General features: G+C 34.2%; 1 protein-coding gene across 1 annotated transcript; it reads left to right on the top strand.

Annotated features, from left to right (window-relative positions):
- The first annotated feature begins 6691 nt into the window (after positions 1-6691).
- On the top strand, positions 6692-16695 carry LOC144560268 (uncharacterized). The gene is made up of 6 exons (XM_078309433.1): positions 6692-7632; positions 12287-13420; positions 13661-13807; positions 14068-14319; positions 14886-15278; positions 15819-16695. Exons 2-6 carry the CDS (start codon positions 12299-12301, stop codon positions 16518-16520), a joined length of 2616 nt encoding a protein of 871 aa, XP_078165559.1. The 5' UTR covers positions 6692-7632; positions 12287-12298; the 3' UTR covers positions 16521-16695.
- Positions 16696-18303: the final 1608 nt, after the last annotated feature.

The raw sequence follows: 18303 nt of genomic DNA, 5'->3' as shown, positions 1-18303 counted from the left end.
CTATCTAGATCGGTTTTTATAAACAACCGATCCTAATAAATAAACTATTAGGATCGGTTGTTTGTTAGAACCGATCCAGATACTATCAGGATCGGTTTTTACAAACAACTGATCCTGATATCAGGATCAGTTGTTTGTAAAAACCGATCCTGATAGTATCTGGATCGGTTCTAATAAACAATCGATCCTGATAGTTATACGATCAAGATCAGTTGTTTGTAAAGAACCGATCCTGATAGTATCAGGATCGGTTCTTTACAAACAACTGATCCTGATAGTATCAGGATCGGTTCTAACAAACAACCAATCCTGATAGTTATACTATCAAGATCGGTTGTTTGTAAACAACTGATCCTAATACTAGGGTTCTTATTTTCATTCTGCGCCTCTCATTTTCAACTTAGCGAAAATCAAACCCGCCTCTCAACTCCTCCGTCTCTCTCTCTGTCTCAGTCTCTCCCTCTTCTAGGGTTCTTATTTTCATTTCGCGCCTCTCATTTTCAACTTAGCAAAAATCAAACCCGCCTCTCAACTCCTCCGACGTCTCTCTCTCTCTCTGTCTCCGGCGCCTCTCAACTTAGTGATCTCTGTCTCGATCATGTCAAAAAAAGGTAATTTTACCAGGTTTGTATTTTATAATCCTCCTTTTTTCCAATAACTTATTTATTTCCTTCTTGCGCTTCTTATTTATTCCCCTCCTTCTCTTCGCCTACTTTCCTTGTTTTCCTACCAATACAACTTCTCCTCCCAACCAAATTGGTACGTAGCGGGCTAGCAACAAGTTGAGCTGGTAAAATTATTCACTGCTGGTTCTATTATTGATAGATTTATTTTCACCTTTTTTAGTTACTTTTTTATTACAAATTAGTCATGGTAATTTCTCAAGTATGGACTAATATTTACGTAGCCAAAAATAGGGTACTGGGACAATCGGGAATCAACAAACTTGGATATAGTTCATTGGTTTTGAGCTCCAATAAATTAATGGTAAATAAAAAAAAAATTTATGCTGGCCAGCAAATATATATGGAAGCTGGCCAAATAAAAAAAATATTTTTTTTAGATCCAATATAACATCAGGATCGGTTGTTTGTAAACAACCGATCCTGATAGTAACTATCAGGATCCGTTGCTTACAAAAAATCGATCCCGATAGTAACTATCAGGATCAGTTGCTTACAAACAACCGATCCTGATAGTAACTATCAGGATCCGTTGCTTACAAACAACCGATCCCGATAGTACTATCAGGATCGGTTGTTTAACTGTTCCAGATTAGTGTAGTATCAGTATCGCCTTCATCAGGATCTGTTGTATTCCAATACTAATATGCGTATATAACCGATCCTGATTCCATATTTCCCACTAGTGAGCTTTACTATTAATTTTAGGTTTATTAACAAAGTGGATTTGCATGTGATTTAAGAGCTTTGATCTTAATTTTGTCTTCCATTTGCAAATTTTATTTTGAACGTTACCTTGTTGGTATTTTTTCAGGCTTGCAAATTGAAGTTAGGGGATTTCAATGGTGCTCTATTAGATACTATTTTGCAATTCGTGAGAGGGAGGGTCATGCTAAGGCTTATTTTCAGCAAAGACAGGTTCTGAAATTTATTTGATATATGTGTTTTTGGTGCCAAAATTCTGAAATTTATTTGATATTTGTGTTTTTGGTGCCAAAATTTATTTATATTTATCTAAAGCTTTAGTTTAGGTAAACTTTGCATGAACATGAATTTTTTCTAATAATTTAATATGTGTATGATATTTAATTTAGGATGTGTATATGATATTTGATTATTGCTTTTTACTGTGCAAAAAAAAAAAATTAGGATGCTGGCCAACAAAATATATATGGAAGCTGGTCAAATAAATAAAAATATTTTTTTTAGCTTCAATTAAACATCATGATCGGTTATTTTAAACAACCGATCCAGATTATTACTATTAGGATCGGTTATTTAAAATAACTGATCCTAATTCTAAAAAAAAAAAAAACTTTTAGGATCGGTTATTAAAAAATAACCGATCCTAAAAGTATTTTTTTTTCATATCCAAATTCTCAAATAAAAATAATAAATAATAAAAATTAAAAAACTTTTAGGATCGGTTATTAAAAAATAATGGATCCTAAAAGTTTTTTATTTTTTTATTTTTATTTTTTTAGAATTTGGATCTGAAAAAAAAAACTTTTAGGATCCGTTATTTTTTAATAACCAATCCTAATATTTTTTTTTTGAATTAGGATCGGTTATATTAAATAATTGATCCTAATAGTTACTATTTGTATCGGTTGTTATGTACAACCGATCTTGATAGTGTAACATCTGGATCAGATTTGGTTTTTTAATTAAAACCGATACTAGTAAAGAAGAATCTGGATCGGGTTTAATTAAAACGATACTAATTGTTTTTTTTAATGGGTATTAAAAAACGGGAAAAAAAACTATTAGGATCGGTTCTCAGATATAACCGATCCAGATAAGTGCTTATTAAGATCGGTTGGTTAAAACATAAAAAACCCAACCGATCCTGATAGTATCAGTATCGCCTTCATCAGGATCGGTTATATTCCGATACTAATATGCGTATATAACCGATCCTGATTCTATATTTTCCACTAGTGTCTTGATCTTGACATGTTAAAAACAGAAAATTATATAAAATAAGAAAAAACTGTAGGGCCGTCTCTTAGCTAGGTTGTGCTTCAAAACACTTATGAAAGAGAAGGGAGGGAAGGAGAGGAGAAAAGGCTTTGACCGAGTTCTAAAGTAGATATGTTATATGTGATATAGTTGTTGTTGTATTTTTAATAGCAAGATTTAAGCTGATGTTGATAAGACCGATTAAGTTGGCCGGCACACTCTTTGAATAACTTGGAAGGATGTCAAGCATAAATCACGATTTACATTTGAATTGTAGGCTGCTGCTCTATTATAGGCATAGGATAAAAAGAAACATTGTTGCAATGTGGAAGGAAAACAAAGAATGCAAGAAACAAGATAACAACTGGGAGGAGAAAGAAATTTCATTTTGATGGTGCAATTTGTGAAGCCTAGCTATCAAATAGGAACAAATCTACGATGTTAATAATTTATTGCGTTTACTTCAATATTTCTGGTTTTCATTTTTAGCAGATTTTGGTGTAATTATTTTAATCAACTTAATGTAATAGTTTTATGTCAAAAATAAACTTTTTTCCAAATGCAATTTATAAAGACGTGAATCAGTTTGTTGGACTGCCGGAATTAATTATTTCAGTCTTCACCCTTCCCTAAAAAAATACTCCACAGACAGGGGCGGACGCAAAATTTTTGTCAGGACGGGACAATAATCGGATGCAAATAGCTTATCGGGTACAATTCAACATAACAAAAAAAAAATACCAATCAATATAATAAAAATCCTAAATTACTTGAAAAAAAATCAACAATTCAACATTTATAGGGAATTTTGGTTCAACTAATTTTCGCTATTTGGGATCAGCCCCTATTTGGGCTCCGCTAATTTGTTTCGCTCAGAGTTTATATGGGCTCCGTTCTGTCTATTAGAATTCCAGAATGGGCTACAGGGGGGCAATTTGAATTCCAGGGAGGGGCAGAGGTCCGAAAAGCAGATTTTTAGCACTATTTTTGAAAATCCAGCGGGGGGCAGCTGACCCCCCGTGCTACAGTGGGTCCGCCCCTGTCCACAGATGATGGCCCAATTTTAAAAATTGCAACAAATATTCAACTTTAAATGGCCCCAAATTGGTCCATTTGGTTGGGTCTAGTTTGAGCAAACATATAACAGAAACTACGAAATTGTTGATTTGGGCTTCACTCTATATCACTCAACTGGCAAATTAAGGCTACTATTGGTCCCCAATTCTTAGGTGTGCTTAAGAACGCAGAGGAAAACCCCTCATTAAGGGAAGGAACTCCGTCGGAGATAGCCAACTCTCAGCACAGTATTTTTTACACTCCAAATCGGGAGGTACAGATCTGGCCAAAACAAAGCTTGGTGTTCTCCTCTCTTCTCCTCCGCACAGTACCGCGTACCCTCCGCTACCTCTTCTGGCGATGGCTTAACCTCCGCACAGTGTTTTCCTCCTCCCTTCCCTCTGCGTACCTTCAATTGGAGCACACTTTTAGTGAAACAAAATAAAAAAAATAGAGAAGGTCATATATGTTCGCATTTTCCCACTTCAATTAATTTCGTTACAATGTTTTGCCAAACTTCTTCTTTATAACAATTATTACCGCTCTCTGTAATTTATTGTTGTTTCTTTTTTTATTTTCGGCTATTGTTATATTTATATCATGAGTAATGCTAAAATGCACTATTAGTTTTGTATTCCAATCATACTCTACATTTTTGTCTTCACTTTTAAAGTTGAAACAGTTAATGTGAACCGCTTAGCGTGATCTCCGTATTAAAATATGTTTGGAGACCAAATTTTTTATTTTATAGTACAATCTCACTGTTTTCGGATAATCTAGAATCTTCTAAAAAAAAGAGTAACTTTTTCCCAAAAAAAAAAGTAACTTTTTCCCAAAAAAAAGGTAACTTTTTTCCATAAAAAAAAATTAATCTTTAAATATATTTTAATATGAAAATCATATGGAGTAGTGGTTTGCTTTTACCCGAACGGGTATGACCCGTTTTACCCGACCCGTACCCGTTACCCGAGGTACCCGTACCCGTGCCCGGGTATAGGCGGGTAAACGGGTACACGGGTACGGGTTTGAGACGGACCGGACTCAATGATTCGGGAAAAAACCCGCTCAACCCGTACCCGTTTTACCCGTACCCGAAACCCGTCTACCCGCACCCGTTTTACCAGTACCCGCACCCGTTTACCCGACCTACTTTACCCTTTTACCCGTGTACTTTTACCCGTTTACCCATTACCCTTTACCCGTTTACCCGTTTTTTTTAAATTCAAAATTCAAAATTATTTTGCCGCCGAAAAAAATAATATTAAAAACAGAAAAAAAAACTAAAAAACAGTATTAACAAAAAAAAAAAAAAAAAAAAAATACCCGTACCCTACCCGCCCTACCCGACTACCCGTACCCGAGGTACCCGTTACCCGGGACGGGCACGGGTTTGAAACGGGTAGGGTACACTTTTTTAAAACCCTACCCGACCTACCCGTACCCGCCTACCCGACTACCCGCCCTACCCGTACCCGCCCTACCCGACTACCCGCCCTACCCGTACCCGAGGTACCCGTACCCTACCCGAATTCAATCCACTAATATGGAGTAGTTCAGATTGACTGTTTGAGTACAAAATCATAGGACATTTTAACCCTACTCTTATAACATTTTAATAAATATTCAAACAACATTAATTAATATTTGTGCCAAGGTTCTTACTCGTTAAACACTAAATATCTTCCCAGAAAAATATAAAAATAAAAATACCAAGTCCAAAAAGAAATTCTTATTAGAAGTCCGGAAACTCGATCCATCGATTTCTAAAAGCCCACGTGCGTAAAAAGTCAAAGAAGCTGAGTCTCTTTGAAGCAGTATTAATCCAAGCCTTATCCTAGGGGCATGAATCAGCCTAAAAAAAAAAATCCAAGCCTTATTATTATATTTCAACGGAGGTTTGACCACCTTAATGACCGCTCCATCTATCTCATTTTTTTAATCATTGTGTGGGAGAGAAGGCATGTCAGATCTAAATCTGAAGAGATGATTATCGGCCCTTTTTCATATATAGGAACTCATCAACGACATTGTGGATTTGATTTTTGCAAGTAGTACCTGCCCGCATTATCATTATAAGAGTTATACTTTGTCGCACCATGAATGGTGGTTTTCATCGCTGGATTTTCTAGAAATTAAATACAAAGTTGAGATTTTTTGGGTGAGATTTGCTTGCAAATTGCTTTTGATTCATTGCCTATTTGGTTGTGGTTTGGGACACAAATTTTGTTGTTTGGTTGGTCAACTTTTACTCACAAAAAGTTGTTGACGAAATGCCTCAGTGGTATTTAGCATGGTTTCAGAAATCGGCCGATTCCGAGTCAACTCGGCCGATTCAACTCGGAATCGGACCTGACCGGGCCGAGCTTTACCCGATTCTCGGACCTGTGCGAGTTTCTCGAAAAAAACTCGGATGAACAGTGCCGAGCCTGTCGAGTTTTGTTCGAGTTTTGTCCGATTCTCACTAACCTGTGCAAGTTTTGTCCGATTCTCGTAGGCTGAGTTGTGCTGAGGAGAAGAGAAGAGGTCGGCCAGCTGAGGAGAAGATAAGAGAAGAGATCGGCCGGCTGTGTCGCGCAGGGAAACAGGCTGAGTCGCGCAGGGGTCAGTGCTGAGGAGAAGAGAAATCTCCATTGTCGCGTAGAGGTTATTGCTGAGCTGAGTCGGAAGGGAAGAGAGAGTCGCGATGGGGGAATTGGTTTTTGAGTCGGAAGTGAAGACAGAAAGGAGAGGGGTTTTATTCAATTTGGCCCCTGGATGGCGGAGAAATTGTAACAAAAGAGATGGATGAAAGACAGGGACCTTTTTGCTTAGGGAACGGAGCTTTTTATTTTTGAGTAGTTAGCTTGTAGTGACTGCTTAATTTAGAAACTTATATGTCCGCAGTTAATCTAGTCTTTTATTTTCAATTACTACTTTTTAAGTATTGTAATTTTTTTATCATGTAAACCCTTTATTACTTCAATCAAAGCACCTACGGGTTTTACCTCAAAAAAAAAAAAAAAAAAAAAAAAAAAAAAAAAAAAGACAGAAATGAGATGTCGGAAGGGAAGAGAGAAATGAAAATGTACAGATGGCCTCTCTACATTTTACTTTTTTACTCTTTTTTTCATTTTACCGAATAAAGAAGAATTGGTTTTGTTGATTAATTCTAAGACAATTAGTAGTGCGTGTGACTGTACAGATTGTTTTTTCTTGTGCATGTGACTCTACAGTTTTTTTATTCTACAATATCCATATTCGTATTTTAATACAGAGGACGATGAGATGATCCAGCCAGCTCGGCATAGCTTCTAGCAATAAAAGTGTGTTCTATTTGTAATGTTTGTAATACATTATATAATTAGTGGATTATGTGAGTGTAATATTGTCTTAATTAACATAGTTTTTTTACAAATTATTTTTATTAATTTTTTCCTATTTTTTTGCTACAAAACAAGATTTCTGCCAAAAATACCCGAGTTACCGATCTGATTCTTCCGATTCTAATTCGGCGGCAAAAAATCCGATTCTGATTCCGATTCCGATTCCGATTTCCAGAACCATGATATTTAGTTCGTCTTCACTCCTACTCACAAATGAAGGTCCCATTTTGAAATGATAGCAAAGTTCTATAATGTAAAAAAAAAACAAAAACAAAAACAAAAAAAGAAAAAGTCCACGCGCGACAACCAAGTCAAGTGGAACTGGTCAATGACCTTCAGTTCCCTAACCTTACAATATATATTGAGAGAGAAAGAGGGAGACGATCGAGGAGGAGTTTTGAGTTTTGACATTACACATTATACCAAACCAAAAGTAGAGAGAGATAGAGATCTGAGTCAAATAGAGAGGGTGACAACAGCATAAATTCACAAAAGGGAGAGAGACTGAGAGCGAGAAGAGAAAACCGCAAAAGGGGTGGTCACAAAAGCAGCAGGCATTGATTTGTTCTGTAAGTATTTTCCAAAGCTTTTCTTGCTGTCAATCCCTTGCATATTGTTTTTTATTAGTCTCCTTCTTATGTGTGTTTGTGATGGCTTTTGATGAAATCTGTTGGTTAATATATGAGAGCTTATAACAGTATCCGTTGAAAATTAAATGTGAAAAGATAATTTTTTTTTGGAATCGTAAAAAATTTACAATTCGAATTTTTTTTCTAAAGTATTAATACCTATGTACGGAAGTATTTATAGCTATGTGTTGAATAATTATTTATTGTGCAAGTACTGTAGTGCGAAGATACATCAGATACTGTATCCGGGGGACCACCGAAAATTAAATGCAGAAAGATAACTTTTTTGTGCGGACCGCAAAAACTCCACAATTTAAATTTTTTTCTAAGTATTAACACTTATACAATTTTTTCTTTCAAATGAGATCTATGATGACATAATTTCAGGTTTGTCGTCACGCAAGTATTTATACATTGTCGTACTAGTATTTATACCTATACTTACAAATATTTTTTATGTATGACACTAAAATTATTAATATCTAAGTATTGAAAGTATTTAAACTTATGCACTGAAGTATTTATACCTACGAGGTCAACTATTTTAGTTAGAAGAATGTTGACTCAAGAATGATTGGAGAACTTGAAAGGAATAATCATAACAAGTTACGCATTAAAGTATTAATATCTTATTTTTTAAGTGTTAATATCTTATCTTCTAAGTATTTATATCTATGAAGGTATAAATATTTAAGTATTTTTAACATATGATACTGAAAGTATTAATGTCACACCCCAAATCGGGTATAACAGCCTGTCACATATATTTATTAAGACATATATGTAAGGCAGTGGATCTTTTATATGCATTACCAATAACATTACATATTACATTCCAATATTAATAAAATTTATCTGACAGGATACGACAAACGATATTTTAAAAAGGCCTCCCGCATCTTGTCAGTTTTAACAACCCAAAACCCCATATTATGTGATTATGCTGTCAGATGCAATCCAGAACTGTCTCTTTGTATCTGTATAATAAACCTGAAAATAACTCAAAGGGTGGGGGTGCGAAATAATATAAATATTATCTCCCAGTACAAATTTGCCACAATCAGGCCACTGGACTTGCAATCAATCCATAATCCAGAATTAATTCATCGAAACTGAACATTATGAGTTTAGTTTATATATATAAATGAATGCAAATGTTAAATAGGTGAAAAGCGATCCACTAAAAATATTAATTCACTAATAATAAATTTCAGTATTTTGAATGAAGATTTGGTTTCTGATTTCTAGTATACTATGGTATATACATTATTCGACTGAAAGAAAATTTCTAACTAATTTGAAGCTATGAAATTAATAATATATATATATAGAGGAGGGATCGGATGACACCGTGCATTTTTAAAGTCCAAACGGTCGATCCAAACCGTTCAACTTAATGGATATGTTAAAATGTGCTTGTAGATCAAATTTTACATTTTTCTAAATTTCTTTAATATTTATTAAGATGGGTACAAAAATTCAACGGTCTAAATATAGCGATTTTGTTAAATACTTAATAAATAGTAAAAAAATTCCAAAAAATGTAAAATTTTATCTACAAGCACATTTTAACATATATATTATGTTGAACGGTTTGGATCGATTGTTTGGACTTTGAAAACTTTGAAAATGCACGATGTTATCCGATGTCACCAAAAAAGGGTGTCATCAGATCCCTCCTCATATATATATATATATATAGAGTCTAGCTAATATCATAACGTTATAATTTCAGTCTAAGTTATAACGAGTTAGTTTTTGAGATTTCAAAGTCCGAATAACCGATCGGAACCGTTCATCTTGTTCTCCATATTACTATGTGCTTGGAGACCAAATTTAATATTTTTTGAGATTTGTTTACTATTTATTAAGCCACTTTGAAAATCACTGATCCCATGGTGCCTTTTGGTTTTACTATTGCCGTTGGATCAGTGATTTTCAAAGTGGCTTAATAAATAATAAAAAAATTAAAAAAAATGTAAAATTTGGTCTCCAAGCACATATTAATAAGGAGATTGTGTTGAGCGGTTCGGATCGGCTATTCAGACTTTGAAATCTCAAAAACAGACTCGTTATAACTTAGACTGAAATTATAATGTTATGACATTAGCCATACTCTATACATATATATACATATATGTACATATATGTAAATATATATATATATGGTCCGACTAATTTGCTGCCGGCAGCATTTTAGCCGGAGGTGCTGCCACTGTTTTTTCTATTTTTTGATGTTCAAATGACAAATCTAAACCGTTAGATGTTTAATCTATATTATAATCTACTTGGAGACCAAATTTTACATTTTTTGGAATTTTTCTACTATTTATTAAGCTGGTTTGAAAACTGCTGATTTCAGTAAATTTCTGCAGTATTGAAATCAGCGGTTTTCAAACCAGCTTAATAAATAGTAAAAAAGTTTCAAAAAATATAAAATTTGGTCTCCAAGTAGATTATAATATAGATTAAACATCTAATGGTTTAGATTTGTCGTTTGAACATCAAAAAATAGAAAAAACAGTGGCAGCACCGCCGGCAGAAATGCTGCCGGCAGCAAATTAGCCACAACCTATATATATATATATTTTTTTTTGTCAAATAAGTTTTAGTGACACCATCTAATTTCACGAAAATATTTTTAATTACCTCACTTAATTATCTATTAGAAAGTATGATTTATTTTTGCAAATGTTTCGTATTTTTTTCTAATTTAAAGAGAAATTTTCACATTTTCATTTGATGAGATGTAACAATTAATATCTAAGTTTTGAAAATATTGATACCTATGCACTTAAGTATCTATTCCTATGAGGTCAACTATTTTTGTTAGAAAAAGTTTGACTCGGGAACGAGTACGAGAACTGTGAAAAGGGGACCATATAATTAGTGGGGAACACAGAAAAAAGGTGTTGCTAGAATTTTAGAATAATAATTAGTGGAGACTATAAAATATCTTTTTAGAATAATAATTAGTGGAGACCATATAATTAGTGGAGACCATAATACATCATTCTTCCAAGTGCGGGTATTGTAGCGTGGGTATAGTATAGATATTGTAGAGTGAATACAGTGCGAGTACTGTAGCATGGGTACTGAAAAAATTATTCTATATGTCAAATTGCATGCACGTACCCGAAAAAATTATTCTATCTGTCAAATTGCATGCACACAATGCATTAAGAAAAATGCTTTAGTCGTAAGTAATTGGGATGGGCAACCTACCAATGGAAACTTATCAAAGTACTTCTAGTACCATCTATACTTTTATGTTTTTATATTTATTGTGTGTTTACTTGTTTGGTACAATAACAGGAGTAGAACTAGGGTGTTCTTAAGTTTATGAAGTATTTTTGTAAATTCAACTTTAAATTTTTTTGGATTGGCTTCAAATGATGAATTCAAACCGTTGAAATCCCTCTACCTTATCTTTGATGGATGTACAAGTGAAAATTATTGATTTTTGAATTAATTTATTATAAAGTCAAGTGATTAAAATTAGAAGGTTTATAAATTAATTTTAATGCTTTTATTTTTTGAATGTTTTTTGACCACTTGACTCTAGATAAAATTAGTTCGAAAATTTAAAATTTTCACATGTAAACGTATTACTCATAAGGTAGATGGATTTTAATAGTTCAGCTTCGTTATTTGAAATTAATCTGATAGATTTTAGAGTTGAGTTCACAAATAAACTTAATAAACTTAGGAACACCCTTGTTCTACTCCAATAACATCTATATATTTGATAAAAGTCGGGTTGTAGTTTCTGTTTCAGTTTTCTCAAGCTTCTTTAAGATGTATGATACACAAGGTTTCTCACTTATGCCCCCTTAAACAAAACCAAATAGAAAGCTTAAGCAAGTTCAGACAAAATTGATAAAATTGACACTTGCTGGTTCATGTCAGACATATATTTTTGAAGATCCAGGCTATTGTGTGGGGCACAACACAAGGGCTCAATATAATGGGAGAAACCTTGATACAATGCTTAAATGGTCCAAAAATAAACCATACTATGCATAGCGCGGATTGGTCCATACTACGGATCAATATTTTTGTTTTCAAAAATCAAATGGTCGATCCGAACCGTTCACCTGATCTCCATATTAATATGTACTTGCAAACTATTATTAGAATTTTTATATTATTTTTTTAGATGGGTAGAAAATCACTGTTTTTGGATGGTCCAGAATTTTCAGATCAAGTGATTTTCTGCATATCTAAAAAATAGTAAAAAAAAATCTTAAATTTGGTTTTCGAGTATATATTCATATAGAGATCATGTTTAATGTTTGGATCGACCGTTAAACTTTTGAACCAAAGATTTGAGCACATAGCACGGGCCCAGATGCGCTATGCATAATACCATAGCCTCACTCTTAGTTAATATCAATTAAATATTGGTCCACTAGGTTGTTGCCAGCAAATAACTATGTATGAGAAGTCAACCATAGATATTTACCAGTGGATCTTTCCTGTAACAAGTTGATTTAACGCTTGGTGTTTGAATTCAATTTATGCTGCAATGTGAATTAAATGTTATTTTGTATTATAATACTTGGGTTGATTTCTTGATTTTTACACATGGCAGAAACAAAAAATAATGTTGGAACCATCAGATATGAGTATGCTGGGGATTGATCTTGGCAGTTGGAGTTGCCATGTGATATGTGGTTTGGGCGATTGGAATGATTGTAGTTTCTCAAGGACCAATGTTTGTGGCTTCAAAACCCAGATCTCTCAAATCAAGTCTCTTTTGGGTAGGAAATTCTCTGATCCAGAGCTGCAATTGGAGCTTGATTACGTTCCTTTTAGAGTAATTGAAGGTCCCGATGGATATCCCGTAGTCCACAGCAGATGCAAGGGAGAAGACAGAGCATTCACCCCCGTTGAGATCCTAGCTATGTTGATTTCGAGTCCACAATTTCAAGCATGCAAAGAATATTCTGATGCATCTCCTTGTATTGGGATTCCAATCTACTTCACAAATCAACAAAAGAAGGAGGTGCTTCAAGCTGCAAAAATAGTTGGTTTACCTTCATCTTTCTGCCTCCTGGATGAAACAACAGCCATGGTATTGGCACTTGAAAGCAATCGTTTACTGGAACCTCAGGGTATCGTGGCATTTGTTGATATTGGCCATGCCAGTATGCAAGTTTGCTTTGCTGAGTTCATAGGGAAGCACGATGACATGGTAAGGTATACAAATATTTTGTACAAGGGTTATGCCAGATCGTTAGGAGGAAGGGAATTTGATAAAGTGTTGTTTAAGCATTTTGCATCTAAGATTAGAAAGGAGTATAATATTGATGTGTCTGAATACAGCAGTGCTTGTGTTAAACTTAGTGAGGCTTGTGAGATATTGAAGTACGATCTAAGCACAAAAAATGAGGCATCCTTTTGCATTGAGAACTTTTACGGTTCAATAACTGTTAAGGGGTCCATGAAGAGGAAAGATTTTAAAAGGTTGACCATTTCGATATTGAAAAAAATTGAGGTGGCCTTGAAAAAAGCGTTGATGGAATCCAGGTTGAATGTGGAGAAGATCGAATTAATAGAAGTCGTTGGAAAAGGATGCTCCATTCCAGCAATTATTGACATTGTGACTAAAATTTTTGGTAAAAAACTAAGCAAGACGACACATTTTGAGCACGTTGCAAGGGGTTGTGCTATGCATGCAAGACAACAAAATGTAATGGGCACAGACCAAATGATAAACGGCCTGGTAAGTATTACTTGTGCACATACATTCTCAGTTGTCATAATATTTTCCGTACTTAAGAGTGTTAATGCATTCGTTTAGAAAAAAAAATATGGTTTAAAGGAGGAAAAAAATGAGAATGCATATCTTCATTAGAACTTTATGAAACATATAAATGGAATAAAGACTAGCCTCAGTACTACATCCATGTATCTATAATGTTATTGCTTCGTTGTACTTATAATGTTGTTTTGGTGTCAAAAGACTACAGGTTTGGAAACTTCGCAGTTAGTTTCAACTGAATTGAATTCTCAAGAGGAAAAGACGGAAGATTCAGAGAAGTTCATTTGGAGAAGAGCCATGGATGAAGATGGACATTTATTAACATTTCTAAACGACTTTCTTGAAGAGGTATAGTTATATAACGCTCCCCCCTCTCATTTTTTTTTTAATGCCCACAACATCTTTTAGATGATAACATTTTCATAGATATGGTGTTATTAAAAAATGATTTTCTTATATTGCCGAACACATCAAATATTATTCTACAAAATGATTTCCTTATGTTACCTGTTTACATTCTTTTTTTTTAGTTTAATATTAGATATCATCTGATGATCCATTATTTTGCTAGTTAAATCGTATGTGATTTCTGTTAATTGAATCACCAGAACATGCACCGTATAGGAAGATCAGAGAAAACAGAGGATGAGTCATACTGGCTTTCCAAGCCAAACTTTCCTACAGGCAGCTACTCAGAGCTCCAAGATGCAACCCACAATATCCAGGAGTCATCTAAACTTGGAGAAGATGGGTTTGGCATTATGTATAAGGGCCTCCAGAAAATTAGTACTGTTGCCATAAAGAAGCTGAAAGGAATCAGCCATGGAACAAAAGAGTTGAATCAGAAGATATCGACCTTAGTAAGTATATTTATACAAACTTATTTAAATAAAATTTAAATGCAACTTTAATTTGACACGAGTAAATGACAAGGAATATATAAAACAACGAGAAAGCAAGAGGGATTCTTCTTAATTTTCAGGCCTTTCACAAACACTCTTGGGAAAGCTATATACCTGTAAAAAATTCATAGTCAATTAAAATATTTATAATGTATTGATTGTTTTAATCTATATGGCATCTCATAATTACATATCTAGGTGTAGGGAGACTGTATTTTCAATTAACCAGAAGTTATTTAATTTAAACAACATAGGATAAAATTCTAAGCAGAGTTCAGCATCCAAACTTCGTGATACTCATAGGGGAATGTGCAATTACCCGTGCACTTATTTAAGAGTACCTACCAAATGGTATCCTAGAAAACCATCTAGGATTCAAAAACAATACTTAGCCCAAGAATTTATTACCTTGACTGTTTCATATCAGTCATTTCGAGAGAACCAATTGATTAGTTTTAGGCATATATAGCACCATTGTCCAGCCTCAATATATATATAGATTTTAATCTGCTTCTTAAATGCAGAGAGACGACAGAACTTCTTCTACAGAAGAAAAGAAGAACAAACAGAATAACCCAGACAATGCAAATGAAGAGAGTCCTGCCGTTCAAATTGAACTTTTAAAGGCCCAGAAACTCATAGAACAGCTAATGTCAGAAAGAGATTATGCTAGAAAAGAAGTTGAAGAGTTGCGCCAATTGACAGAGCAACAAGTTCCTGGTAGCCAATATGTAGGATACTTTACTGAATACAGCTCTTCTGATCTCCGAGATGCAACCAACAATTTTGATGAGTCATTTAAACTTGGAGAAGGTGGGTTTGGTATTGTATACAAGGGGGTCCTCCACAATACTAACATTGCAATAAAGATTATGAAAGAAACAAGCAGTGAAGGAGCGAAAGAATTTCATCAGGAGGTAATTTCCACAAGTATATTTATATATATTTACTTGTACAGAATTCGAGTGCAACTTTACTTTGAGTACATAACAGCAAGAAAGAGGTAATAACTGGACAGAGGAAGAGGAAGCCTCTTCGAAACCTCGTTAAAAAGCTCCAAACTAAATTTATAGTCGATTTGAACCTTTCAATATCTTGATGGTTTTTTTCTACCTGCTTGTAATTTCACTCTAACACAAGTTGATCCCTCAAATATGAAAATGTAATTCCAATTTCTACCATCAAAGGATGAAATATAAATTTTGTTAGGGTATTTTTGGACAATTTATATTGATATGTAAAAAAAGAAATGATAATCAACCATCAATACACATGACGCAAAGTACATAAAGGAATGACTGAAGAACATCAAATAACATACACATTTTGTACAATATTCTTTTAGGATTTTCTTTGGTGTCTGTACTAAAATTTGCACAGTTCTTAGCATTGCCCTGTTACACACTAGGAGATTAATATTTGTAGTTAATGACGAATTATTTATTTGAACTTCACAGATTGAAATTCTTAGCAAGTTACGGCATCCCAACCTTGTGACGCTTATAGGGGCTTGTGCAGAGACCCGTGCAGTTATTTATGAGTATTTACCAAATGGTACCTTGGAAGACCGCCTTCGGTGCAAAAACAATACTTTGCCCCTCCAATGGCAAGCCAGAATTCGCATTGCATTTGAGATCTGCTCTGCACTAAGCTTCTTACACTGTAGCAAACCTCATGGTATTGTGCATGGCGATCTCAAGCCTGACAACATCCTTCTTGATTTGAATGATGTTAGCAAAATCGGCGATTTTGGCCTCTGTCGTGAACTTAATTGGACAGCTAGCGCAAGTGTGCCATACCACTGGACTGATTGTCCAAAAGGAACACTTGCCTACATGGACCCGGAGTTCTTGTCAATAGGGAAGTTAACTCCTCAATATGATGTTTATTCATTTGGTATTATGTTGTTGCGGCTAGTGACATGCAAACACCCACGGGGAATAAGAAACTTGGTGGAGGAGGCACAAAGGAAAGGTACATTGAACGCATTAATTGATGCTTCGGCAGGTCCCTGGCCTTTTAAGGAGGCTAAGAAGATGCTTTCATTGGGCCTTAGATGCAGCGATCTAAAGAGAAAGAATAGACCGGATCTGTCGACCAAAGTGTGGAAGGAAATGAAATCCATGTCAGACGTTGCTTCTGCATCGGTGTCATTGTAGCAAGCACCTTTATCATGATCTTAGTTGGTACATTTATAATTAAATGGCTTAGTTGTTTGTTGTAATTGGCAACTTTATTTCAATAAATGGGTTTAGCCAGGTCGGCAAGTAATTTCATTAGTATTACATTGGTTTAGTGCAGCAATTGCTTCACTTATTGTCATTATTCTGTTGTTACTGTAAGCGCTTACAGCCTGATTTGTCTGTACTCAGAAAGCTAGTATGAAGTGGAAAAATTGGGTCTCCTTTTGGACCAAATTTCTAATATAAAATCTGGGCTTTATAGCCTTACTTTAGAAAGAAAAAGAAATTAAAATGAAGCTCACATTTTGAACAAGTGGCAATTAAAAAAGTCAATTTAAATCTACTTTAAGAAAAGAATTATACATGACAATCAATGTGGCCGTACGTAGTATTATAAACTTCCATTGCTGTAATGCACCTCAATTTAGTCCAGTATATAACAGAAACCATGAGATTGATGACTTGGGCTTCGCTCTATATCACTCAACCAGCAAAGGCTCATCTAAAAAAAGGGCCGTACTGCTATAATGATTCCGAATGGTTTGTTAGAATGTAAAAAAGATAAAGTCTACGCAAGTCCGGCCAGTCATTGTCTGAAGGTGTCAACAAAGATTTCACTTTTAATGGCTCAATTCTTCTGTTGCAGCCTGACTTGATTCTACTCCATTTTGGGTTCAGTCCCGTATGAGTTAATTAAGATATAACAGAAGAGTGAGTCTATGGTACTATGCATATTACAATTTGGCACCGTGCTGCGGCTCTATATTCGAGTTTTCAAATCCTAACGGTTGATCCGAACCGTTCATCTTGTTCTCCATATTAATATGTGTTTGGAGACCAAATTTTACATTTTTTGAAATTATTTTACTATTTTTTTAGATATTTAGAAAAACACTTGATCTGAAAATTCTGGACCATCCAAAAACAGTGATTTTCAATAAATCTAAAAAAATAGTAAAATAATTTCAAAAAATGTAAAATTTGGTCTCCAAACACATATTAATATGGAGAACAAGATGAACGGTTCGGATCAACCGTTAGGATTTGAAAACTCGAATATAGAGCCGCAGCACGGTGCCAAATCGTAATATGCATAGTACCATAGACTCACTCATAACAGAAACTATAAAAAGGGCTCGTCGTGCTGATGCTGTGAGTTAGGGGTGTCACCCATATCGTATTTGATAAGATGGGTATGGGTAAGATTTTTTTTTGTTAACTTATTGGGTATGGGTATGGGTAAGGATTTTTTTTCGTTAGATAAACGGGTATGGATACGGGTAAATGTTATTTCGTATCCGTTGGATAACAGGTAATTATATAAAATAAATTATATAATAAGAAGAATATTTATTTCGTACCCATTGGGTAACGCATAATTATATAAAACAAATTATATAATAAGAAGAATATTATGCTAAATATTTTACTTAGAATTGTTTTATTATATAGGAAAGGAATTGAATTTGTTAGAGGAGATATTTGTGATTTTAATTTTTTTTGCTTAATAAAAAACTGTTACTTAGAATTAATTGCATATTTATATTCTAATTTTATATTAGTAATTGTGATTGTATATATATGACATGATAGATTTTGATGGTTTATTTAAAAAATTAATAAAATTATTTTATTTGTATTATTCATTATTCGTTCACTACTATTTCGTTACCCGCTAATCAGCTTAACGGGTATGAATAAGGTTGAGTAAACCGAATTCTTAACGGGTATAGGTAGGGTATGAGTAAGGTCAATAGAT

The sequence above is a fragment of the Carex rostrata genome, chromosome 10, assembly GCF_964058835.1.
Source record: "Carex rostrata chromosome 10, lpCarRost1.2, whole genome shotgun sequence".
Classification (NCBI taxonomy): domain Eukaryota; kingdom Viridiplantae; phylum Streptophyta; class Magnoliopsida; order Poales; family Cyperaceae; genus Carex; species Carex rostrata.
Note: the sequence above shows the minus strand (reverse complement) of the source record. Positions and strands in the feature narration are given on the sequence as shown.

Excerpts from the sequence above, each read along its gene's own strand:
- LOC144560268 (XM_078309433.1), top strand. The coding sequence starts at position 12,299 with ATGTTGGAACCATCAGATATGAGTATGCTGGGGATTGATCTTGGCAGT. Across the intron at positions 13,808-14,067 it reads TAAACGACTTTCTTGAAGAG|AACATGCACCGTATAGGAAG; the intron begins GTATAGTTATAT and ends TTGAATCACCAG. Across the intron at positions 15,279-15,818 it reads CGAAAGAATTTCATCAGGAG|ATTGAAATTCTTAGCAAGTT; the intron begins GTAATTTCCACA and ends TGAACTTCACAG.